Source organism: Carcharodon carcharias, chromosome 5 (genome assembly GCF_017639515.1).
Source record: "Carcharodon carcharias isolate sCarCar2 chromosome 5, sCarCar2.pri, whole genome shotgun sequence".
Lineage (NCBI taxonomy): Eukaryota > Metazoa > Chordata > Chondrichthyes > Lamniformes > Lamnidae > Carcharodon > Carcharodon carcharias.
The window spans coordinates 186,949,668-186,975,451 of NC_054471.1; the positions used below are offsets into that span (position 1 = coordinate 186,949,668).

Consider the following 25,784-nt stretch of genomic DNA (forward strand, 5'->3'; position numbering starts at 1 on the left):
TCATAACATGACCTGGCATTATATTTCACAATTTACTCAGCTATTTGCAATAAAATATGACTAAAGTATAAAACTGTCCCACTCATCACCATGGCTTAGGGTAAGTCCAATCTAGAATGATTTGGGTAAAAAGTATCTTTTCTTTGCTAGCTGTGGGTCTCTCAAAATAGCCATTCAGCTTGTTGAGTCTGCTCCACCATTCAATATGATCATGGATGATCATCCACTTCACTGCCTTTTTCCCACACACATGACTTTTTGTCATTGATATTTGGAAATCTGTCAATCTCTGCTTTAAGCATTCTCAATGACTGGGCTTCCACAGCCCCGGCTCTGGGGTAGAGAATTCCAAAGATTCACAACGCCCTGAGTAGAAAAAGTCCTCCTTATCTCAGTCCTAATTGGCTTCCCCCTTATTTTGAAATGATGTCCCCTGGTTCTAGACTCCCCAGCCAGGGGAAACATCTTACCTGCATCTATCCTGTCTATCCCTAAATATTTTGTAGTTTTCAATGAGATCACGTGTCATTTTCCAAAACTCTAGAGAATACAGGCCCAGTTTCCCCAGCCTCTCTTCATAGGATAGTCCCGCCAACCCGGGAACAAGTCTGGTGAACCTTCATTGCACTCCATCAATGACAATAGTATCCTTCCTAAGGTAAGGGGACCAAAACTGCACACAGTACCCAGGTGCTACCTAACCACGGTTCTGTACAATTGAAGCAAGACTTCACGACTCCTGTACTCAAATCCTCTTGCGATAAAAGCTAACATATCATTGGCTTTCCTAATAGCTTGCTGCACTTGCATGTTAGCTTTCAGTGACCTATTAACGAGGACACCCAGGTCCCTTTGTACATCTACATTTTCTAATCTCTACCATTTAAAAAATGCTCCGCACATCCCTTCCTCCTACCAAAGTAGATAACCTCACATTTTTCCACATTATATTCCACCTGTCATGTTCTTGCCCAGTCACTAAGTCTGTCCAAATCCTCTTGAAGAGCTTTGCATCTTCCTCACCACACACATTCCACCTAGCTTTGTGTCACCCGCAAACTTAGAAATATAACATTTGGTCCCCACGTCCAAATCATTGATATATATTGTAAATAACAATATGTACATAGTTAGGTGTTATCAATAAACACTTCATGTTCATACAAGACTCAGAACCTCAAGGCACAGTAGAGTGACATTTGATCATGTTATAGTTGATCTGAGAATGCTCGACAGGTGTCAAAATAGAAAAAAGTGTTTATTCTTCATCTTCCCCATAATAAAAAAACACTATGGAAATGCATAATGGATCCCTGTTTTAGACAAGGAATCTTGGCCATGAGCATTGTAAAACAGCATTCACTATTTCTGCTTCCACTGAGAAGTTGCACTGAACTGAGCTGCAGTGTGAATAAGAAAACAGCATAAAAAACATAAAGTTTCTATGGCTTCTGGGGACTGTACACAACTGCACTCAAATTGATTGCGCGGACATCTCTGGAAATAAACACCAGTGGATATCTTCACTGTTTGAATGTTGGATTGTAAAGCTTGATGTGTAGCCTGGGCATCCAGTGTTCAAATGATGAGAATTGTGGCCCAGGCTGTGCTTTCCTCATTTCAACATTTTACATTGCTTCCCTGCATATGAGTGAGTATATTACTTTGTTGCCAGGCACACCCTCCAGGAAGGAGGAAGGTGAAGATTTAAGGAATACATATCCAATTGATTTTTCTGCTCTGTTCGCCCCAGATCTCCTGGAATAGCAGTGGGTGGGGTTGGAAAGTCTAGGTGTTGAAATTAAAGTTTCGCTAGTGGGCATGAGAAGTAGTATTTATACAAGTAATCGCTATGCGTTGGAATTTGTGGTGCTCGTTTCAATTATATAGGGCTTTGGTGAGACCACACCTAGAGTACTGTATACAGTTTTGGTCTCCTTACCTAAGGAAGGATATAGTTATCTTAGAGGAGTGCACCATTAAACTGATGCCTGGGATGAGAGGGCTGTCTTCTGAAGAGAGATTGATTAGAATGGATCTATATTCTCTGGAGTTTAGAAGAATGAGAGGTGGTCTCATTGAAATACATAACGTTCTTAGAAGGCTTGATAGAATAGATGCTGGGAGCTGTTTCCCCATCTGGAGAGCGTAAAAGTAGGGGTCATAATCTCAGGCTAAGGAGCTGGTCATTTAGGATTGTAATGAGGAGAGAGTTCTTCACTCAGAGCTGTGAAACTTTGGAATCCTCTACCCAAGAGAGCTATGGATGCCCAGTCAATGAGAACATTCATGACTGAGATCAATAGATTCCTGGGCACTTAGTGAATCGAGGATTAGGGTGGGAAATGAAATTGATGTATAAGTTCAACAATGATCTTATTGAATGGAAGAGCAGGATCAAAAGGACCAATGGTGTAATCCTGCTCCTTTTTAAAAATGTTCTTTTGGTTCTTAGTAATACAGAGGAGTTGACGGTGTTACTGCATAATCAAATTACATTTAGCTCTGAGGTAGTGGAGGTGGATAGTTCTGATTCAATAGTTACAAGCTACTGGAAAATGGACTAATTGCATTATGAAGTTCTAGTAGTGTGAGAACAGAATGAAATGTTATGATAGATGTGCAGCCATTACAGAATTGATGTGCGCTCAGTAAGGCTATATACTTTCTGTCATGCTGTTAACATGTTGCCTTCGTTATGGGAGATGGAGAGTGGTGTTAGGAGGCAAAGCTGGACTCCTAATGATGTTATTTGCTCTCCAGAAATTATATTAACTATCGTCCCCCTTAGCTCTGCTTGCAATTTTAATAGAGCATGAGGCTTAAAAGCTGCTGTTACTACTGCAAGGTTACAAAATACACACTTTGGTAACTATGGTAAGCGTTTGCAGCTCGAGGAACTTCGGATCCATGTTGAGGAGCTGGAGTCCAAGCTGCAGATATTGCACCACTTTAGGGAGGGGGAAAGTTACCTGGACACTTTACTCCAGGAGGCAGTCACACCCCTCAGGTTAGGTCATTCAGATTTGGTCTGTGATCAGGGACAGGAGGGTGTGACCGCAGGTGAGGCAGGTACGAGGACCCAGGGGATAGCATTTGAGGAGCCTCGGACCCTGCAATTATCAAACAGTTACGAGGTTCTTGCAAGCTGTGTGGATGAGAGTGGGGACTGCAGGGAGGATGAGCGAATTCACCACGGCACCGCGGTACAGGGAACCATTCAAGTGGGGGGAGGAAATAAGAACGTAGTAGTAAAGGACAGAATAATTAGGGGGATAGATACTGTTCTCTGCAGCCATAAGCGTGAGCCCCGAAGGCTGTGTTGCCTGCCCAATGTCAGGGTTAAGGACATCTCCTCAGTGCTGGAGAGGAAGTTGGATTGGGAGGGGAGGGATCCAGTTGTCATCGTCCATGTTGGTATCAACAACGTTGATAGGACTAGAAAGGAGGTTCTGCTGAAAGAATTTGATCAGTTAGGAGCTAAATTAAAAAGCAGAACCTCAAAGGCAATAATCTCAGGATTACTACCTGAGCCACGGGCACACTGGCATAGGGTAAATAAAGTCAAGGAGTTCAATGTGTGGCTCAAAGATTGGGTGTGGGAGGAATGGGTTTCAGTTCTTGGGGCACTGGCACCAGTAGTGGGGTAGAAGGGAGCTGTTACGGTGGGATGGGCTTCACTTGAACCGTGCTGGGACCACTGTCCTGGTGAATCGAATAACTAGGGCTGTAGAGAGGGCTCTAAATTAAATAGAGGGTTGGGGAGGGGAGAGGGTTCTGGAGAGGGGATACGTAATCTTACAAAGCAAAAGGATATGGCAGCATTGCAGGGCAGCTATTTAGGTATTGATACTCAGTGTGACAGGAAGGGACAAAGTGTACAAACTTAAAAAAGCAGCAGCAAGTAGGGCCAAAGGGGGAAAAAATGGTAAAAAGGCAAAATTAGTGGCTCTTTACTTAAATGCACATAGTATTCAGAACAAGATAAATGAATTAAAGGTACAAATAGAGGTTAATGGGTATGATCTTATAGCCATTACGGAGACATGGTTACAAGGAGATCAAATCTGGGAACTAAATATTCAGGGGGATGTAACTTTTCAAAAGGAAAGGCAGGAAGGAAAGGGTGGTGGGGTAGCTTTGTTAGTACGAGATGGAATAAGTACAATAGCAAGAAATGATCTTGGATTGGAAGATGTAGAATCCATATGGGTGGAGGTAAGAAATAACAAAGGGAAGAAGACACTGGTGGGAGTAACCTATATTCCCCCTAACAGTAGCTATACTGTAGGACAGAGAATAAATCATGAGATAATGAGGACATGTAAAAAATGAAGTATATTAATTATGGATGACTTTAATATTCATGTAGATTGGGAAAATCAAATTGGCAGAAGTAGCCACGAGGAAGAACTCAAAGTGTATTTGGGACAGTTTCCTAGCGCAATATGTTGTGGATCCAACCAAGGATCAGGCTATTTTGGATCTGGTAATGTGTAATGAGGCAGATTTAATAAATGATCTCAGAGTAAAAGATCTCCTAGGAAACAATGACCATATCATGGTAGAATTTAGCATTCAGTTTGAGAGTGAGACATTTGGATTGGAAACAACTATGCTAAACTTAAATAAGGGTAATTACAAAGGAACGAGGGCAGAGTTGGTTGGAGTTAACTGGGAAAGGAGTTTAGCAGAAAAGACAGTTGATGGACAATGTCAGGCGTTTAAGAAAATAGTTCATGAATCACAACAAAGATATATACCAGTGAGGAAGAAGGATCCTAGGAAGGGGATAAACCAACCATGGTTAACCAAGCAAGTTAAGGATAGTATCAAATTGAAAGACAAAACATACAATGTGGCAAAGATTAGTGGTAAGCCAGAGGATTAGGAAAGTTTTAAAAACCAACATAAGATGACCAAAAAATGAAGAGGGAGAAAATTAACTCTCAGGGTAAACTAGCAAGTGATATAAAACGTACAGTAAGAGCTTCTTTAAATGTATAAAAAGGAAGAGAGAGGCCAAAGTGAACATAGGCCCTTAGATAATGAGGCTAGGAAAATAACAATGGGGAATCAGGAAATAGCAGAGGAGTTGAATAAACACTTTGCATCAGTCTTCATGATAGAAGGCACTAATAGTATTACAAAAATACTAAATAATCAAAATTGGGGGGTGGGGGTGGGAGAGGGGGAGGAAATAAATACAATAACTATCGCTAGAGAAAAAGTACTAGGTAAACTAATTCAGCTAAAGGCCGATAAGTCTCCTGGACATGATTGGTTGCATCCTAGGATATTAAATGAAGTAGCTGCAGAGATAGTGCATGCACAGGTAGTAATCTTCTAAGAATCCTTAGATTCTGGAAAAGTCCCAGAGGATTGGAAAACTGCTAATGTAATATCCTTATTCAAAAAGGGAGGGAGACACAGAAGCAGGTAACTATAGGCCAGTTAGCTTATTAGCTGTCATTGGGAAAATGTTAGAGTCTATTCTAAAGTGTATAATAGCAGAGCATTTAGAAATACATATTCTAATCAAGCAGAGTCTGCATGGCTTCATGAAGGGAAAATCATATCTGACGAATTTGTTAGAATTCTTTGAGGAGGTAACAAGCAGGACAGATAAAGGGGAACCAGTAGATGTAGTATATTTGGATTTCCAAAAGGCGTTCGATAAGGTACCACACATAAAGTTACTTAAGGGCCCATGGTGTTGGGGATAGTATATTAGCATGGATAGAGGATTGGCTAACTAATACAAGACAGAGAGTTGGGATAAGGGGGGCATTTTCAGGATAGCAACCTGTAACTAGTGGAGTGTCACAGGGATCAGTGCTGGGGCCACAATTATTTACAATATATATTAATGACTTAGATGAGGGAAGTGAATGTACTATCGCCAAGTTTTCAGATGACAAAAAGAGTCTACAGAGGGATATAGACAGGTTAAGTGACTGGGCAAAAACTTAGCAGATGGAATATAATGTGGGAAAATGTAGGGTTATGCACTTTGGCAGGAAGAATAGAGGAGCTGAATATTATTTAAATGGAGAATGGAGAAAGACTGCAGAAAGTTCAGGTAACAGGGAAGGCAAATAGAATGTTAGCCTTTATTTCAAAGGGAATAGAGTATTAAAATAGGGAAATCTTACTAAAACTATACCAGGCACTAGTTAGACCACACCTAGGATACTGTGAACAATTTTGGTCCCCTTGTCTAAGGAAAGATATAATGGCATTGGAGGCAGTCCAGAGAATGTTCACTAGGTTGATCTCGGGTATGGAGGGATTTTCTTATGAGGAGAGGGTGAGTAGGTTGAGCCTGTACTCATTGGAGTTTAGAAGAATGAGAGGCGACCTTATTGAAACATATAGGCCAGGATTTCCAGGTTGGCGAGTGGGGGGAGGGGCCTGCTCGCCGATGTGGGATGACGTTGGGTGGAACTCCTGACATCACCCCGCCTCATTTCAATTTTCAGGTCGGCGGGGGCTCAGCAGAATCAGCTGTGCACCTGCCAACCTGTCAATGGCCAATTGAGGCCATTGACAAAGTTGTTAAAGTAACCTTAAGGTGGTCGGGCAGGCCGGGAGCCCTGGCGCGCTTAAGAAAAAGCAAGAAACCTCATCCACAGGGGGAATGAGGTTTCAAGTAGGTTTTAAAATTTTTAATAAGATTGTCAATGAAAGTGATGGACATGTCCCAACTCATATGACAGTGTCACCTGAGGGGGACATGTCAGGGAAATTTATCTGTTCTGTTTTCAAAATTTTTTTCACACAGGAGCCAATCTCCCTGATGAATCACTTAGCCTCAGGGAGATGAGTGCACTCTTTTGCGCACTTCCAGCTCAGGGAATCCAACCCCCACCACCCCCCCCCCCCTCCCTGCCCGCATAGGGAGCACATAGAGCTTCCTTGCAGACATCACACTGGGCGGGCCTTAATTGGCCCGCCCACGTAAAATGGTGGCGCGCCCCTGATCGGGGGTGCCGATCGGAGGTGCGTCTCCATGCACCCGCTCCGAAACTTACCCCCAATGGGGGGGAAAATTCTGCCCATAAGATTCTTAGGGGGCTTGACAGGGTAGATGCTGAGCAGTTGTTTCCCCTTGTGGGAGAGACTAGGATCAGAGGGCATAATCTCAGAGTAAGAGGTTGCCCAGTTAAGACTGAGATGAGGAATTTCTTCTCTTAGAGGGTAGTGAATCTGTGGAAAGCTTTGCGACAGAGGGCTGTAGAGGCTGGGTTGGTAAGTATATTCAAAGCTGAAATAGACAGATTTTTAATCAGTAAGGGAATCAAGGGTTATGGGGAAAAGGCAAGAAGGTGGAATTGAAGATTATCAGATTAGCCATGATCTCATTGAATGGCAGAGCATATTTGATGGGCCGAATGGCCTACTTCTGCTCCCACACCTTCTGGTCTTAAGTGGGAGCTCACTAAACATCTTTGCAGTATTGAATTGCAAGTGAATCATTGTCCTCCATGCACTAACCAGCTACTGTAGTTTGCTCTGCTTTTTAGCGTTGCCTGTATTCTCAGTGTGACAGGATGTTTTACTATGTAAAAGCTGCTATATAAATGGAGGTTATTGTTGTAGTAATGACTTCAAATAGACCATTTCTGAAACCTCATGGGCAACTTTGCAAGTATGTAGCAGAAGGATTTAGAACTCGGTCTGGTTTGGAGCATAACATTTAATGGGTCAATTTATAGCAACCTGGCTGAACATGAAGGGAACTTCAGAATTTTGGGCAATCACCATAGCGTTAATTCCCTCAGCTCTGAAAATGCTTCTATGATGATGAGATATTGGAATTATGTTACCTGATTACCCGTGGTACCTTAATACCAAGTCTCTAAGAAGAAAAATCTTAAACTGGGAAGCATTCTTTTTAAAAAGCTGGCATCTAGCTTTTAAAGTGTCACAGAATCATTGCTTGAGGAGGGAGAGATAGAGGAGAAAGTTCCAATCTGTGCTACATGTAACAGAATCGTAAAGCTGTTCTTAAATTGGTTTACAATTTTGTTACATGTAATAAATAGAAGATAACTACTATTCTCTTATCTTTTCCTCACCGCATGATTAAATGAAAGGAAAAAAGCCTTTTCCGTGAAAGGAAAGAGAAGTTCCTCAAGATTTGTATTCTTGTTTACAGGAATGTGGCTCCATGGAATTAGCAGGACTACAAGTAACTTTCTAGATCCGGAAAGCATTTTAGTGGATGGATTGAAATATCATAACCTGGAAAATGATTACCCTGTTTGGAAATGTCTCTTAATGAGCAAAGACAAGATGATTGTATAGAGGGGGGATCACTAATTGGCAACCCTTGCTTTGTGGTAAGAAACTAGAACTGCACATGGAAGGAATTAATACACTTCCTGAACATTGCATTGCCAAAATAAAAGAAATAACACATTTCCCTCTTTCCTAGCACAATTCTAAATAGGACAGAGAGCAAAAATGAGAATGAAGGCTGCATGTAATGCACCTCAGCAGGAGCAACGTAGAGGTGCCTGGTCAGCTCTGTGATGGAAAGAAAATTGGGAGCTCTACCATGACTATTCATAGCTCCGGGCGACAACATGCATGGACAAATGCATGTTGCCACAGCAACTCAGACTCCTTGGGCAGAATTTTGCCCTTGGTGTGCGGGCTCGGGGGAGCGAGCGGGGGTGCCAGGAAGGCAACTTCATGCTGGTAGGCCAATTAAGGCCCACACAGTGTAAAACGTGAATGGCAGCGCTGAGCGCTGCCTGTGCGGGAGGGGGAGGAGGGCGAGCACCACCTTCATGCATGCGCGCTAGTGAGCGTTACATAGTAATGATCATTATTTCCATTTAAGTTTTCAGATATCTCTTGACTCCACTCTGGAAGTGACCTGATTGGTTAGCAAGTGTCTGATTTCCCAGTGAGATGTAGAGAGATTAAAGCCCATGACCAATCAGAAAGATAAAGAGATTCCACAGACTCATCCGAGAGTGGGGTTGGTTCCCTGTCTTGCAAATTAGGTTTTTACACCCTTGGGGTCTAATTCCAAGGTGGTTTCATAATATGTGCCAAAACAGGGTAACGAAGGAAGAGAAGGAGCTGACTTCCAGTCATAGTGCAGACACAGTTCATCCATTGGATAGCCAGGATAACTTTGGAACAGCTACTTCTGAGTTATGGGTGAACACTATCTCCATTCCCTGGAAATATTGGGTTGCCCATAGAAGTGATACTTCAGTTTCCCCATAGCTCTTGTTCGACGCATCTGGGTAGGAAAATGCTGTGCATGTGCTGACATATCGTCAGTATTATTTATTTCCAAAGAAAGCCAGAACACCCAGTGGATATAGCCTAATTTACCAGGCTGAGCACTGGCAACAACAACTTGTGTTTTATATATATAGAATATTTATCCCTGAGAAACATCCCGAGGCACTTCAGAGGTGTAAGGAAAATAGACTACTGAACTAGAGGAAGATGTGTTATGAGGGGTGACCAAAAGTTTGATCAAGGAAATAGCTCTTAAGGTGGGCTTTGGAGTGGAAGAGAGAGAGATGGAGAAATGAAGGGGCTTAGGGCAGGAATTCAAGTGTGGGACTTAGGTGACTTGGATTCCACAGGTGCCGAGTGCTGGCTGAAGGGTTGGGGAGAGCTGCATGAGGATGGATGTTTGTACGGACAGAGGACATTAGAGATAGGAAGAGGTGAGGCCATAATTTAACCAACCTCAAAGGTGAGAATTGGACTAGTGCTTGCCAGTAAATTGTATTTTTGTGCAGCAATTTAAACATATGCCATAATGTGATATTTGCTATGTTGGTTATTTGCACATCAGACCTCTTCCTAAATATCATACAGCAGAGTAGGAGCCCATTTGGCCTATCATGCCTGTGCTGGCACTTTGTTAAAAACTACCAATGAATTCCTCTCCTCTGCTGGTTCCCTATATCCCTCCAAGTATTTCATTTTTAAGTATTTACAGTATTTAATTTCCTTTTGGAAGTTACTACGGAATCTGATTCGACCACCCTTCCAGGCAATGCATTCCAGACTATTATGACTCACATAAAAACTTCTCCTCATCTGCAATCCATCAGCCAGCTTGACTGACACCCAGTATTGGACGGATCTAAACTTCCTCCAGCTAAAACATTGAGAAGATCAAAGCTTTGATTCTTTCCACTGACTGACTCCATTCCCCTTCCTCAGCGACTCTCTCAGGCTACAGCAATCTGCTCATAACTTCACTGTCCCACTCAACCCTGAGTTGAGGTTTGAATATGTATGAATATTAGTGGCTTATTCGTTGACAATATAAATACCAGTACCAATGTGAAAATATTTCTATTGTCATTTCTACGCTCAGCTAGAATGTTGCGAGAAGAGAAATTGTTTGGGTGATGCACCCTCCTTCAAATGATGTTGACCTTGCAGTCAGATTATTGAAACTGCACCAACCGACCTTGAATCTTGCTAAAATATGGCTCATTTAACTTGTTCAGAACTGGACATATGAGGGGTTGAATTTTCTACAGTACTATCAGAGCAGTTCAGGGAGAATTAGCAGGACCAGCACTAAAGATCAGGTAATTTTAAAGATAGGTGAGATGCACTCAAAACCATTTGCACTCGTGTTTTGTCATAATGCTTTCTGCTGGTTCAAGATTCAGTTGGCCAGGATCATGCCTTGCCCACAAAACTGACCACAGCCCCAGCTGGAAATTGAGAGATTCTGCCTCATGCCTTTGTTCAAGAAGGCTCTTCAATTTGCAATCATTTCCTTAGGCACACAGACACTAGCAGGTACATTTGAATAACTTTCTTTTCGTCAAAATATCTAATTTACTAAGAAACTGACTAGTGTTTATGAATGAACCTATATTTGATGTTTCAGTATACTTTTTAAGTCATTTTCAGTGATTTTAAACCCGGTTACACACAGGTGGAAGATTATACACCATTATTAAAAATGCTTATTTTTCCTGAAAAACCCATTTTCAGCTGTATTAATAAACCAACACTAGGCTTCTGTTCTTTAATGCATCAAGGAATACCTATTAATGGATACGAAAAATGAAACAATTAAGTTCTGTTGCACTAGCTCTTGGAATATTTTGGATTTGTGATTATGAAAGTCAATTCTATAAGGAACCTGAACTCAGCAGAATGATAGTTTGATTGTTGCAGCAGTGTCACTGCTGAAGTGTACACCTCCATCTAAAACTACTTAATGTTCCTTTTCAATGTTTCCTCATTGTTTTCTTGCTCTTTCCTACTGACTTCTGTATTGGTTTTCATCCCTACCTTTCTGTGGTTAGTTATCAACTTGACAAGTGCTGAGATTTAATGTATATTATGATATTAAGATGTTTCATGTTTCTGTCTCCATTTTAAGACTTGACAGATAACATCTTGGGGGTTACTATTGTCCAGAAATGTAACTGTGGATCAGTCACATAAATACTGTGGCTATAAGAGCAGGTCAGAGGTTGGGAATCCTGCAGCGACTAGCTCACCTCCTCACTCCCCAAAACCTGTCAAGTCAGGAGTGTGATGGAATAATCTCCACTTGCCTCGATGAGTGCAGCTCCAACTACACTCAAGAAGCTTGACACCATCCAGGACAAAGCAGCCTGCTTGATTGTCACCCCATACAACACTTTGGATATTCACTCCCTGCACCGCTGGCACACAGTGGCAGCAATTTGTATCATGTACAAGATGCATTGTAGCAACTTGCCAAGCCTCCTTTACAGCATGTTTCAAATCCGCAACCTCTACCACCTAGCAGGATATGGGCAGCTGACACTTGGGGACACCACCATCTGCAAGTTCTCCTCCAAGTCACACACCATCCTGACTTTGAACTACATTTCTTTTCCTTCACTGTCGCTGGGTCAAAAACATGAAACTCCTCCCCTAACAATTCTGTACATATATGTAAACCTCATGGACTGCAGTGGTTCAAGAACATGGCCCGCCCCCAACTTTTCAAGAACAGCTAGGAATGGGCAACAAATGCTGACCTTGCCAACAACACTCGGATTCCATGAACGAATAAAAGGGTTGAAGTTCATTGGTTTAACCATGCATATTATAGTGTATGAGCATTCGAGTTGGAAAATTTGTAATGGAACTAAATTGGAATGTAGTTGGTCAACTTGACATTAAAGCAAGTACCTGTATTCTAATAACTTGGATGTCAACTGAGCGTGCTACAGTTTTGTTGTTCACTGATTTAGTCTTGGTAATGCCTTAAAGCAGCTAAAGCTGCATTTGAATATCTTGCAAAATACTTTAAAGCCACCAACTATATTACAAAACATTGAACATTTTTACTTCACTAATGTCACCTTGAATCTACACAGGATTCCAGGAAGAGAAGCTTCCATTCATGTTTCTTTACACAGTAAACAGGAGGTTCTTTTATTATCTGATTAATTCAATACAGTCTCTTAAACCTGAACTCTGGGTAAAATATGGAGCAGTAACATTTAGGGACCAAGGCATAAGTTGACTTTTGGTTGGATCATTTCATTTTTCTGCCAATTTTTTCCCCTGATTATTACCTTTTCCATACAGTTTTAACGAGTGTTTGAACAATTCCAAGGTTTCTATAATGGAGTAACTTGATTACTCATGAAGTAAAGCAAAGCTTCTAATACTCAGTGGGTCACTAAGCAGATGAAAGAGATGTGCTAATATTTTGGGTACAACCTTTCATCTAATTTGCCTACTGGAAATTACCTGCCCATCTCTTGGACATTAACTAACCTGTTGTGTATATTCAACTTTAGAGCCTGAATTAATATTTAAGGTGCTTATATTTTTTGTTATCCTTTACAGTGTGATTTATTTCTGCTTTATTCTGAGCTCAGTGTTTATTGGGCTACTCGGTACTTTTGTCGAGGGGTTGCAGAATCCCTTTTCACATACATTGTGGTTCACTAAGCATGATGACCTTGCAAATGACTCTGACTAATCTGTGAAGGTAAACTTGGATTACAGCTTTTGATTAAATTTTAACCAACATTTCTCACGTGTCCAGAGATTTTTTTTTAATACGGGAGCCCGCATTATTGAAGCAGCCTGTCAGTGGATTGATAAGAAATGGTACCCAAAAAGTGGGTACCAAAAAATGTATTTCTAATCCTTTTTTATTTTGGAGAAGTTGGCATTGTTCTCCTTGGACCAAAGGAGATTGAGGGGAGATTTGATAGGAGAATGCATGATTATGACAGGTTTTGGTAGAGTAGACAAAGAAAAGCTGTTCCCATTAGCCGATGGCACAAGGGCTAGGGGACACAGATTTAAGGTTTTGGGCAAGAGATGCATGGGGAATGTGAGGAAGAACTTTATTACACAACGAGTGACAATGACTTGAAACTTGCTGTCCCGCTAGAAGTGGAGACGATCAAAGATTTCAAAATGAAATTAGATGGGCACTTGAGCGAAAAAAAACCTACAGAGATAGAGCAGGAGAATAAGACTGACTGGATTGCTCTACAGAGAGCTGGCATCAACTTGTTCGGCCAAATGGCCTCCCCCAGTCTGGTAAAGGCCCAATGGCTTTATGACTCCTCACATAATAGTTTTGGTTCAGCTCTTTGTGGATTGCATCTTGCATTTCCAACAATGTAAATTCAATCGCTAACAAAAACTTATTTTCAAATGCCACTTACCTGCTCAGTATGTTCATGTTTTTGAAATAATAAGGAAAAAATGATGGACATACTCAGCAGGTCATGCAGCAGCCGTGGAGAGAAACAGAGGGCAGAATTTTCTGTGCCCGTCGGCAACAGGCGTGAGCAGGCAATATGGTGGGAAGGCCAAAAATCGGTCTCACTCTGCCTATCAATGGTGGGCCACGTTTCCCACCGCCGGATGTCGGGAACTTCATTCTATTACATCTGCATGTCATTATAAGCTCTGCTCGCTGGAATAGTCCCCCATGTCAAATTTACCACCCACATCAGCAGGAAAACACGCCGGTGCCGAACATGTCTTGACAAGTGTGACGTGCAGAAGTCGGGACTTACTGTCAGCGCCTTGGTCACATCGCGGACATCCGAGAGCAGAAAATGCTTCGTGACATCAGTGGCTTGACCATGGGCTGCTACGGATGATCATTGAGGGGGTGGAGTGGAAGGTCCAGCAGTGAGTGGGAGAGGAAGGTGTACCGGGGTAGGGGTGGATGAGGTTGGGAGGGGGGAACGATGGTGTTGTGGGGGCGGGGGAGGGTGAGGTTGGGTGGGGGTTGGGAGTACAGGGGAGGAGGGTGTAATGGGGGAGAATGCAGCAACTGGGGAGGTAAGTGTAAAGGGGGATGGTGATGCAAGGGGAGGAGTTTGGAGGAGCAAAGGAAATTGAATGCAGAAAGGACTTAGGGTGGAGGAAGGAGTTCGGAGGGGGTGTGGGGTCCGGTGGAGGAAGGAATCCAGTGGAGGAAGGAGTAGGGGAGGAGAAGGAGGAAGGTTGGAGGATGGAGTAAGGGGGGGGGGGGGGGGCGGTGGGGGAGGAATGTCCAGGTGAACGTGCAAGGGAGGGGTCTGTGGAATTGATGACTGTCTCCTGGGGAGTGAAATGAGGGTAGGAGGGAATGGTAAGTATGAGAGGGAGCTGAGTGAGGAGGTAGGGTGGGAGGCTGAGGGTGCGGTGGTAGCGGTGGAAGGGATGGCAAGGGTAGTTGGTGAGGGCTCGGAGGCAGACAGGGCCCCTGTGGGTGGGAACAAGGATGTCGGGGAGGTTAGTGTGGATGGAGGTGGGATTCTCAGGAAAGTAGGGAATGTGCATGTTCACCTGGGCTTCCCCGAAAGAAAAGGGTTTCGGCTGGTAGGTGATAGAGGGAGAAGTAGAAGGCGATGCCAGCAGGATCAACCGTTAAAGGGGAAAGGACATGAGTGACTCAGGGAAGGGGAAAGGATGGGGGGAGCTAAAGACCTTCTTCACCAATACCATTTTGCAAAATTGAAAGTGAGCAGAGACTCATGTCGGACGGGCACAGGTGCTGCATGGGAGATGCAGGTCAGCTCAGATGTACAACTGAAAGAGAACCCCAGCAGGCAGCATTGAAAATGCTCAGGACATTGAGATGATTGTGATGTAGGAAAGCTCGGTGTGCGTGGGAGAGTGCTTACAACGAGGCTCTGAAAGGCCCTCCCACAAACACATCTCCTTCCAGGATCACACGTGGGCCGGCTGCATGCAGCTGAACTGCTAGTGGAGGGGGGGGGGAAGACTTGCTAAGCCTGTCAATGAAGCTGAAAGGTACCGTTACACATTATTCAGCGAAAATGAATATATTTTCAGATTATAAAGTGACAATGTGTTCACCGGTGCAACCACGTGATCAGAAATTCTTTACTTCTCTCGGCCTTGCTCTGACATCCACAGCAGGGGTGGAGACAACCTGTGCAATGGTTGGCCCTGTTGCCTCTGATGACTTTGGTGAGGGTTCTCTGGAGAGCTGAGGCCTTCAGGGCCCCGGCTTGCTCTGGCTGCCCTCATGTGGGCCAGTGACAGAGGTTGCGGTTGAGGGGTCACAGGCAAAGGAGATTCAGAGGGAGATGACAGCCTCTGAGATTCCTGAGTGGATGACCCAGGGGCATCCAGCTGCTACTCTTCCTCCCTTTTGGTGCCCAAGGGCTCTGGCCTGACTCCTTGAAGGGCAGGACCACCTGGAGGGACGTTGAGGTGGGCCATTTCCCTCTCGTGTTGCCACTGCAGGAAATTGCCCATGACTGCTGTGATGGAGTACAAGTCTGTGCTCATCTCTGCATTCTGCTGGACCAGGGCCTCCATGGCATCTGCCATCCTCCTCATGGAGACCTCCATACGTGCACATGTGGGCACCACTTCATCAGGTGGACACAGTCCTCCGACTCGTGAGCCACTCTGTTGATGGCTTCCAACAGCTCTGCATGATGTCCCCCACCTTCTGCTGACTCTCCATTATGAGTTGGAAGGCCGAATCTAGAGGCTTGTCATCTGACTCGGATCTCACATATGCCTCTTCCCCAGCAGTTCTACAAGTGCCAGGGATCTTGGCTGAACCTGCCTCCTCCTGCTGTGGACACGTGTCCATGCAGTGACCACCAGATTGTGAACCCGAGCCTGCTATAGATCTAGGTCTCTGCGCTGGTGGAGGGTGTGGGCAAGTGCTATGACGGGTCTTCCAGGCTGCTTATTTCCAGCTCTTCAGTGGAGGAGGTGTCCTCTTGGCTGGAGGTGAGGGACGTAAATGGAGCTGAGGGACTGGCTGGCTGAGGGTGCCAGTCACTTGGCAGAGCTCCCTGTGAACCAAAGTAGAGATAATTAGTTGTTACTGTAGATACCTAATCAAATTCCTCTGATAAGTTGACAACTGTGTGTATATTAGATCAATGGCAATGCTTGAAATTGTCCATTCATCTCCAGAACTCAACTTTGAAACAAGCAGGATTGATTTTCCCCTCACTGGGTAGCCCAGGAGCAGCCGCGCAATGGCCCCACCGCCCACGATCAGGCCCCGAGCGCAATTGCACGCTGAAGATCTTTAATTTCACAAATAAGGATTTTGAAATTAAGGAAACATGTACCCTCTGTCACATGAGGGGACTTTTAAAAAGCGGGTTTTAAAAGTTTTTTTTTAAATCACTGGTCAAAACCTCATTCCGCCCGTGAATGAGGTTTCGCAAAAAATGCAAAGGCCGCTTGGCCTATTCACCCGCCCACCAACCGAACGGTTGGATGGGCAGTGAAAAATTTGACATAATAAATTGGTTAAGAGCCTTAATGGGCCTCCTAATTGTCAGCAGACCCGCTGCTGCCTCTCGTACACGCCCACTGAGCAAAGTATCGCAGGAGTATGTGATGATGTTGGGACATTAATTTTCCAGTAGAGCTCATTCTGGAATTTAAAGGGATGATTCTGTACTTGCAATAGATATTCCACAGTAATAGGAATTGTACATTTGAGGTAATGCTTCAACATTGTAGCCTTAATTCTGACCTTTTGTGTCTTACAAAAGTAATTACCTTTTTGGTGCTCTAAATCGAGGAATGGAATTTTACAGGTTAAAGCCTTTTCTCCAAAAGAAGAGATCAAAGATGGGATCTGTACTTCTGAATGGAGTTCAGTTAGTCCTTGGGCCTCGTTTTTCTAGCTTTCATGCGTGATCTTACGCTTATTTTATTTCACCTTTTTGCTGCTTCCCCAACTCCATTTTTCCTAACCATGATCAGGGTATGATTTAATCTTTAGTCTGAAGTTCATTGCCACTCCTTCCTTTGCACAACTAAGTTACCATTCACATGTTCTGGTAGTATTTGCAGAAGGAGAGAATGTTTGGAGTACAAAGTTTATTTATTGTTAAATGGTATAAAATATATTAACCCAGTGTGTCATACATATCCCAGTTTAAAGTTTGTAGAGGATTGGATTCTTTTACTATAGCTGTACAACTTCAGCTTTCGAGATTGCTGTTTGTTTCATAGTTTTGAATTCTGGAGGTCTATGTTGAGTCTCTTGAAGAACGAATATCACTAAAAATACACATTTTCTAGTCATTGTCTCATGACTGTTTATGGGACCTTGCTGTGTGCAAATTGGCTGTCACATTCCTACACTAAAACAGAGAACATGTTTCAAAAATAATTCATTGCCTGTAAAGCGCTTTGGGACATGCCAAGTCCTTGATAGTTGCTCCATAAAATACAAGTTCTTTCTTCATATAATCTGCTCTGGGTAGTTTACTGAGCTTGTTTAGGAACCTGGGTGTTTTTTTCCCTCAATGTACAACACACAGGAATTGTAATTCTTGCATTAACATACAAAATTAGTTTTGAAACATTAGGCACTAAAAATTCAGCTTTGCCAGTGATTGCCGAAACCTTGTCTGGAGTAGTCTGTAACATATTGTCCTCCAAACTTGATAGCTAATACACAAACAGCCAAGATGTTTGTTGCTCCGTTTATATGAATGCCACTTTATAATTGCAAGATTTTCCCATTGTCCATAAAGGCTGTTTCTATCGGTAACAGTATGTTGGGTATAATACCTGTTCTGTGCAGTGCAAAACACAGGTGTGGCCATGAGGTGATACTAAAATTGTTCAAAGTCCAAGTAATGCTCCCTGCAATTAGATTATAACACTTGAGAGGTGATGATATTTAAAGCCATTCAATAACTAGAGCTGCTGCACCTGCTCTGGTTTAGTGGACACGTGTACAATATGTTCTAGAGCTGGGTTTCACATTAAAAAGCTGCCAAATTCAATCCCTGGGTTTTGCTGGGTTAACCTGATAATAATGTTGCAGTTGACCTTAGTACCTCTGGGCAATAATAGACAATGTTACTTCATCGACTGCACCATAGATGCCTGGCAGCCTTCAGGAAACATATTTGATTATAAGCAAGAGCACAAAAGGTGAACTTGCAGTTTTGCGACATGACATCCTGACACAGTCTTGGAGATGATCTGGATGAAGACAGTCAATTTCCTATCCCTACTATTAAGCAGGATGTGAACAGGTTCCTAATAGATTTCAATAGCACCTTTCTAGCAGAGATGAAACCCTCTGAAACTGCAGTCAAATGATTTTAATTTCTGTTCAACACACTGTAATAGAGAAGTATCTTGTGTAATGTGCTGTTGCACGGTGAATTTTCTGTCCAGGGGTGTTCCAGGAATATTATCTTTCTAAAAGCACTTCAAATTGTACTGTCTTCCCTCCTCTCCTTTCATATAAATAAAATTAACCTGCTAAATAATAAAAACACTTTTTTTAAGGATAGCTTTGTGGGCATACAGCACATTAAGAAACCTCTAGTATCATAATTTCTACAAGCATGTCAACTCTTAAAATAAATTTGATGAGATTTTTTTGAAACTTTAGGTGAAGGTGTCAGAATGTTATGAAAGTCCCTCCGTGTGTTGTAGAAACACATTGCTGACAGATGCGTGTACACAAAGATAAAGTGTACTGCATGACCCTGGTTTTATACAGCTCACTGTGTGTACAATGCTATGTTTTCAATCCAAGTGGGTCAAAGATGTTTTGAATCTGAAATAAATGAATGAATTTTAAAACTAAAAGCTGTATTGTATACATTGGAAAATAGGATACAGGAGCAGGAGTAGGCCATTCAGCCCCTCGAACCTTCATATAACCATCTTAATATTTGCATAAAATCTCCTATAAGGATGTTTGGTTAAAATGGCATAGGGCAAGGTGAGGAATAAGGATGCTCAATGTTACTACAAAGGTGTTGAGGCTGGAGTAGGATAGTGGAGGCTGTTTCCTGCAGCTGGCCAGTTGTATCTGATTTGGAATTGCTTGATACTGATAGCTGTTGCCAAAAGAAAAAGCTTTTTCAATTCCCCAGTACTAGTGCCCTTTACATCTGAGAGAACTATCCACCCAGTCCGCTTTCCTTTCCCATAACCTATTTCAAATACTTCTCCACTTCCTTTTCAAAAGCTGTTTTGGGTTCTGCTCTGAAGAATCATACATCAAACTAAGGATTAACCAATGTCAGATTTTTTTCTCTCTCTCTTCTCTCTGCGCAAACCCCAAAAAAGTGATCAGCCAATGTAGCTTCTTATGTGTTTTGGAGGCGGAAGGGAAAATGATTCAGTAAACAGGAAGGTACTAGTTTTGAAGTGAAACCACATACATTGCATGCTTAGTCAGTATGATTTTAATTACCAGTACTTTGTCTGAAATGGTTTATTTAATGTCTGCAACTGAACTGTGGTAAATGCTGTGGAACAGATTAGCCTATTGTACTTCACTTAGGCTTGTTCCGATGTAAAACCTCAACGGAGATTTAACCACTTCAAGTCCCTTATCTTACTGGAGTGGAGAGGATATTTGGGATTTTCTGCAGCGAGCTGTTGTTCAAAAATCCGTAAAATGTGTTTTTCGTTGGTATATAACGCTTTAATAGTGTGAAAAATAAGGCGAAACGAAGCTGTTTTGGGCAAGTGCTCTTTCGTTACTTTTTTATCTCCTTTTACTCTGAAATAGTAGCCAAAATCCAAGCCCGCGTGTAGGCAGGAACATGAGAAAATCTGTGCGACTAATCCTCAATTGTGAAAATGAAATATTCCTTTTCTTTTTAAATCCACGATACTAATACTGTCTTCTTTGAAATAGGCAATCACTCCAACAAAGGTGTCTGAAGCCTTGATTGATGATGAACTGGAAGGGTCTGGCACAGATTCTGAAGATGATGACTTTTATTCTGGTTCCGGTTCTGGTGGTTAGTGTCCTTTTTTGTGTCAAGTAATGGTTCTAGATGTTTGATTTAAAATTATAAATTCAGTTGCAGATAGAGTTCAGCCGCAATTGACTCTTTTTAAAATCATTACCGGCGAAGAGTGGCACAAAGTAAGATTTCATGCTACAGACTGCAGAATGACAGGAAATTATTGGTATCTCCATTATCATCCTATTCACCCCCTCCACCCCACCTCTCCCCACCATCGCCAAAACAAAGGAAGATGATTGTGGCTGTTGGAGGTCAGTCATCTCAGCTCCAGGACATCACTGCAGGAGTTCCTCAGGGTAGTGTCATCAGCCCAACCACCTTCAGCTGCTTCATCAATGACCTTCCTTCCATCATAAGGTCAGAAGTGGGGGTGTTTGCTGATGATTGCACAATGTTCAGCACCATTCATGATTCCTCAGATACTGAAGCAGCCTGTGTCCTTATGCAAGCAAGACCTGGACAATATCCAGGCTTGGGCTGATAAGTGGCAAGTAACGTGCATGCCATGCAAGTGGCAGGCAATTAACATCTCTTAAAAAAGAGAATTTAACCATCTCCCCTTGAAAATCGTTGAATCCCCCTCTACCAACATCCCAGGGGTTGCCTTTGACCAGAACCTGAACTGGACCAGCCATATGAATATTGTGGCTACAAGACCAGGATAGAGACTAGGAATTCTGCGATGAGTAACTCATCTTGTGGCACTCCAGAGCCTGTCCACCATCTACAAATCAGGAGTGTGATGGAATACTCTCCATTTGCTTGGATGAGTGCAGCTCCAACAACACTCAAGAAGCTCAACACAATACCGAACAAAGCAGCACACTTGATTGGCACCCCATCCACCACCTTAAACATTTTTTCCCCCACCAGCGATGTACAGTGGCAGCAGTGAGTACCATATACAAGATACACTACAGGAACTTGCCAAAGCTCTGGAAAGGTTCCATCAGACTGGAAAGTAGCAAATGTTCAAGAAGGGAGGGAGGCAGAAAACAAGAAACTATAGGCCCGTTAGCTTGACATCTGTCAAAGGGAAGCGTTAGAATCAATCATTAAGGAGGTTATAGAAACTCAAGGCAATCTGGAAGAGTCAGCATGGTTTTGTGAAAGGAAAATCATGTTTAACCAATTTATTGGAGATCTTTGGTGGAGTAACTGTGCAGTGGATAAAGGGGAGCCTGTAGACGTACTGTACTTGGATTTCTAGAAGGCTTTTGATAAAGTGCCACATCAAAGGTTATTGCAGGAAATAAAAGCTCATAGTGTAGGGAGTAACATATTAGCATGGATAGAAGATTGGATGGCTGGTGGAAAACAGAGACCATGCATAAATAGGTCTTTTTCTGATTAGCAGGATGTTACAAGTGAAGTCCTGCAGGGTCTGTACTGGGGCCTCAACTTTTTATAATTTACATCAATGACTTAGATGAGGGGAGTGAAGGCATGGTAGCTAAATTTATAGTTGACACAAAGATAGGTAGGAAAGTACATTATGAAGTGGACATGAGTTTGCAGACAGATATAAATAGGTTGAGTGAGTGGGCAAAAATTTGGCAGATGGAGTATAATGTGGAGGTTTTCACTTTAGCAGGAAGAATAGAAAAGCAGAGCATTACTTAAATGGAGAATGGCTACAGAATTCTAAGGTGCAGAGGGATCTAGGTGTTCTAGTGCAGGAGTCACAAAAAGTTAGTATGGGGGTAATCAAGAAGGCTAATGGAATGCTATCCTTTATTACGAGAGGAATTGAACATAAAAGTAAGAATGTTATGCTTCAGTTATGTAGGGCATTGATGAGAGCACATCTTGAATATTGGGGAGAATTTTCCCCCCCTTTGGGGGGTGCTGTGTGGGGGCGGGTGTGAACCCAATCAACACCCCCGATCGGGTCCACGCTGCCATTTTACGTGTGCAAGCCAGTTAAGGCCCGCCCAGCGTGACATGCGCTCGGAAGTGCTGAGCGCTCCCTGTGCGGGCTGGGGGGAGGGTTCCCTGAGTCGGGGTCTGCGCTCTTTCAGGAGGATTAGTTTAAGTTTTAAAAAGCTAAACAAACAAAAGAAAAAATTTTAAGACATGCCCCCTCATGTGACAGTGTCACATGAGCTGGGACATGTCAATGAATTTTTACAAAAATTTTTATTCAATTTATAAACACTTCATGAAACCTCATTCCGCCTGTGGATGAGGTTCCATGAAAAATGTAAAGGCCGCCTGGGCTCTTTGCCTGTCCGCCAACGTTAAGGTTGGACGGGCAGCTCAGTTTATTGGTTTAATTAGATTTTAAATGGCCTTAATAGGCCTTTGACAGTTCGGCGGGTGCACAGCCGACTTGACTGTGCGCCCGCCGAACTGAAAATCTAATTGATGCGCAGTGATGTCGGGAAGCACACCCGATGTCACCCTGCATCGTTTTATGCCTTGGTGAGCAGGCCCTGCCCCCTCGCTGAGCCAAAAATTCTGGCCATTGTGTGCGGTTTTAGTCACCTTATTTAAGGATGTAAATGCCTTGGAGGTGGTTGAGAGGTGGTTTACTAGATTGATGGCTGGAATGAATGGGTTATCTAATGAGGAAAAGTTAGACAGACTGGGCTTGTTTCCATTGGAGTTTAGAAGAATGAGGGGTGACATGATTGAAGTCTATAAGATCCTGGGATGGCAGGATTGTCGTATGAGGAGAGATTGGGTTGATGAGGATTGTATTCACTGGAGTTTAGAAGAATGAGAGGGGATCTCATTGAAACATAAAATTCTGACAGGGATGGACAGACTTGATGTGGTGCTGTTGGGTAGGGGAGGTGGGTGGGTCTGGAACAAGGGGTCACAGTCTCAGGATACCGGTCGACCATTTAGGACTGAGATGAGGAGAAACTTCTTTACTCAGAGGGTGGCGAGCCTATGGAATTCCCTACCACACAAGGTTGTGGAGGACAAGTCACTGAATATATTTAAGAAGGAAATGGATAGATTTCTGAACTCTAAAGGTATCAAGGGGTATGGGTAGAGAGTGGGGGTATGGAGTTGAGGTAGAGGATCAGACATGATTATATTGAATGGCGGAACAGGCTCGAAGGACCGTATGACTTATTCTTGTTCCTATTTACTATGTTTCTTTGTATTGATGAGGTGGATGTGGAAAGGATGTTTCCTCTTGCGGCTGAGTCCAGAACTAGGAGGCACTGTTTTAAAATTAGGGTTTGCCCTTTTAGGACAGAGATGTTGAGAGTTTTTTTTTCTCTGAGGTTTGTGTGACTTTGGAACTATCTGCCTCAGAAGGCGGTGGTGGTGGGGGTCATTGAATATTTTTAAGGCTGAAGTCGATTGATTCCCTTGCCGAACAAGAATCAAAGGTTACAAGCAAAAGACTGTGGATGCTGGAAATCTGAAACAAAAACAGAAAATGCTGGAAACACTCAGCAGGTCTAGCAGCATCTGTGGAGAGAGAAACAGAGTTAGCGTTTCGAGTCCATATGACCCTTCTTCAGTTCTGGAGGAGGGTCATATGGATTTGAAATGTTAACTGTTTCTCATTTCACAGATGCTGCTCGAACCTGCTGAGTTTTTCCAGCATTTTCTGTTTTTGTCTAAGAATAAAAGATTATCAGGAGTAGATGGGAATGTGGAACTCGAAACACAAACAGATCAGTCATGATCTTATTGAATAGTGGAGCATACTCGAGGGGCCAAATGACCTACTTCTACTCCTATTTTGCATGTACCTTCGACATCACCTTCCAAACCCATGACCTCTACCACCTCAAAGTTCAAGGCCAGCTGATGCAAGGGAACACTACCACCTGGAAGTTATCCTCCAAGCCACACGCCATCCTGACCTTGGAACCATATCGCTGCTTCTGGGCCAAAATCCTAGAACTCCCTCCTTAACAGCACTTTGAATGTATCTACACCACATGGACTGCAGTGATTCAAAGTGGTGGCTCACCACCACCTTTTCAAGGGCAATCAGGGATAGGTAACAAATACTAGCCTAGCCAATGTTACCCACATCCTATTAAAGAATTTCTTGAAAGTTGGGCAAGATTTACTGATTTTATCAGGACATCAGTTCCTCATTATCCTAGTTGGGGGTTCCCATCTATGCGATAATAGCAATATCTTTGTTTGTAGAGGCTGAAATTCTTCAGAGAATGGTAAAGACTATAATTTAATATTGAATTAACCAGTTTTACAATTGTTGCATTAGAAATGTATATTAATCTAACTGTTCCATCTTTATTTGCTTTTAGATGGCTTCATGTTGAAGGACAGCTATTCCAATGCAGAGCATACAACTTATCACACGCTTCCTTCAACAGCTTCAAGTAATCTATATTCATCAAGCCAAGTGACCACGACTAAGATCACAAGTGAAATGATCAGAGAAGAATATGTGAACATTGTACCAGTACATCATGATTTGCCAGTTGTTAATGCCACTATTGAAGCCACAGTGACCAGTCCCATATCTTCCACCGTCCTTTCAAAAGACATTGATATTCCCATTGTTCCTAGAATTAGCGTTGTTGATTCACAGCCACGTGGCTTTGAACCCAAACATGATTTTATGGAAGTGAGCAGCGCGAGCCCGAATGTTCATACCACATTCCCTGGTCATGCAGTTACTGTAATCGATGATGAATCCTTAGCTGCCTCAAGGGTAGTCACAGCAGATGAAATGATGAGCACGGTGATTAAAAAAGCTGATCCAACTGAAGAGGTGAGTTTAAATGAAAGTAGAGTATAACATTTTTGTGGTGAAGTTACATTATGACACAGCCAATGATAAATGCTGAGTTGTCCAAATCCCAGAGGGAAACTTGAAACAACTGTCATAACCAATTTTTTTCAATTTGTATGTTTCAAGATGCAGGCTTTGAATTCAGTTATAATAAGACCACTGAGTCTCAAGAGGTTTTTATAAAACTAAATTAAACATTTATTAATTAAAAGATTATAAGCACATACATATGTCTACAAATGACTACTATAATAACTTCCAAAAATCCCCTAATTAACCTGACTCTCAGTTACACCCCTGTTAAGCAACAACTAAAACACGTAGGGCAGAATTTTCTGCCTGTCGGGTGGGTGGGCCCAACCCAATCTCTGGCGGGCGGGAAGCCAATCCCCACCAGCAAAGCGGGCCACACCACCATTTTACGTTGGTGGCCCGTCCAGTGTGACATCCGGCAGGAAGCGCTATGCACTTCCTGTGCCGGCGGGGGGATTCCCTAAAAGCCAGAGTGTGCTCTTTCGCAAGTGTGGACGCAAGAGCGCACATCTCCCTGAGGCTAAGTGCAGCCTCAGGGAGATCGCTTACACTTTGAACAATATTTGTTAAAAAATTCCGTAACATCTCCCCCTCATGTGACAATGTCACATGAGATGGGACATGTTCATAATTTACAGACTAACTTTATTAAAATTTTTAACAACCTTAAGGTTGGATGGGCAGGTCCTTTAATTGTTTAAATGATCCTGTCAATGGCCTCAATTTTCCATTGACAGGTTGGCGGGCCCACAGCTGATTTT

The 25,784-nt window shown here is 42.8% G+C and overlaps 1 protein-coding gene across 1 annotated transcript in view; it reads left to right on the plus strand.

The window, feature by feature from the left end:
• The window catches only part of LOC121278408 (syndecan-1-like), a 62,686-nt gene that overhangs the window by 24,634 nt on the left and 12,268 nt on the right, over positions 1 to 25,784 (plus strand). Inside the window, exons 2-3 of the mRNA XM_041188804.1 lie at positions 20,138 to 20,243; positions 24,500 to 24,969. Of these exons, the coding sequence (XP_041044738.1) occupies positions 20,138 to 20,243; positions 24,500 to 24,969 (576 nt within the window). The remainder of the gene's footprint in view (positions 1 to 20,137; positions 20,244 to 24,499; positions 24,970 to 25,784) is intronic.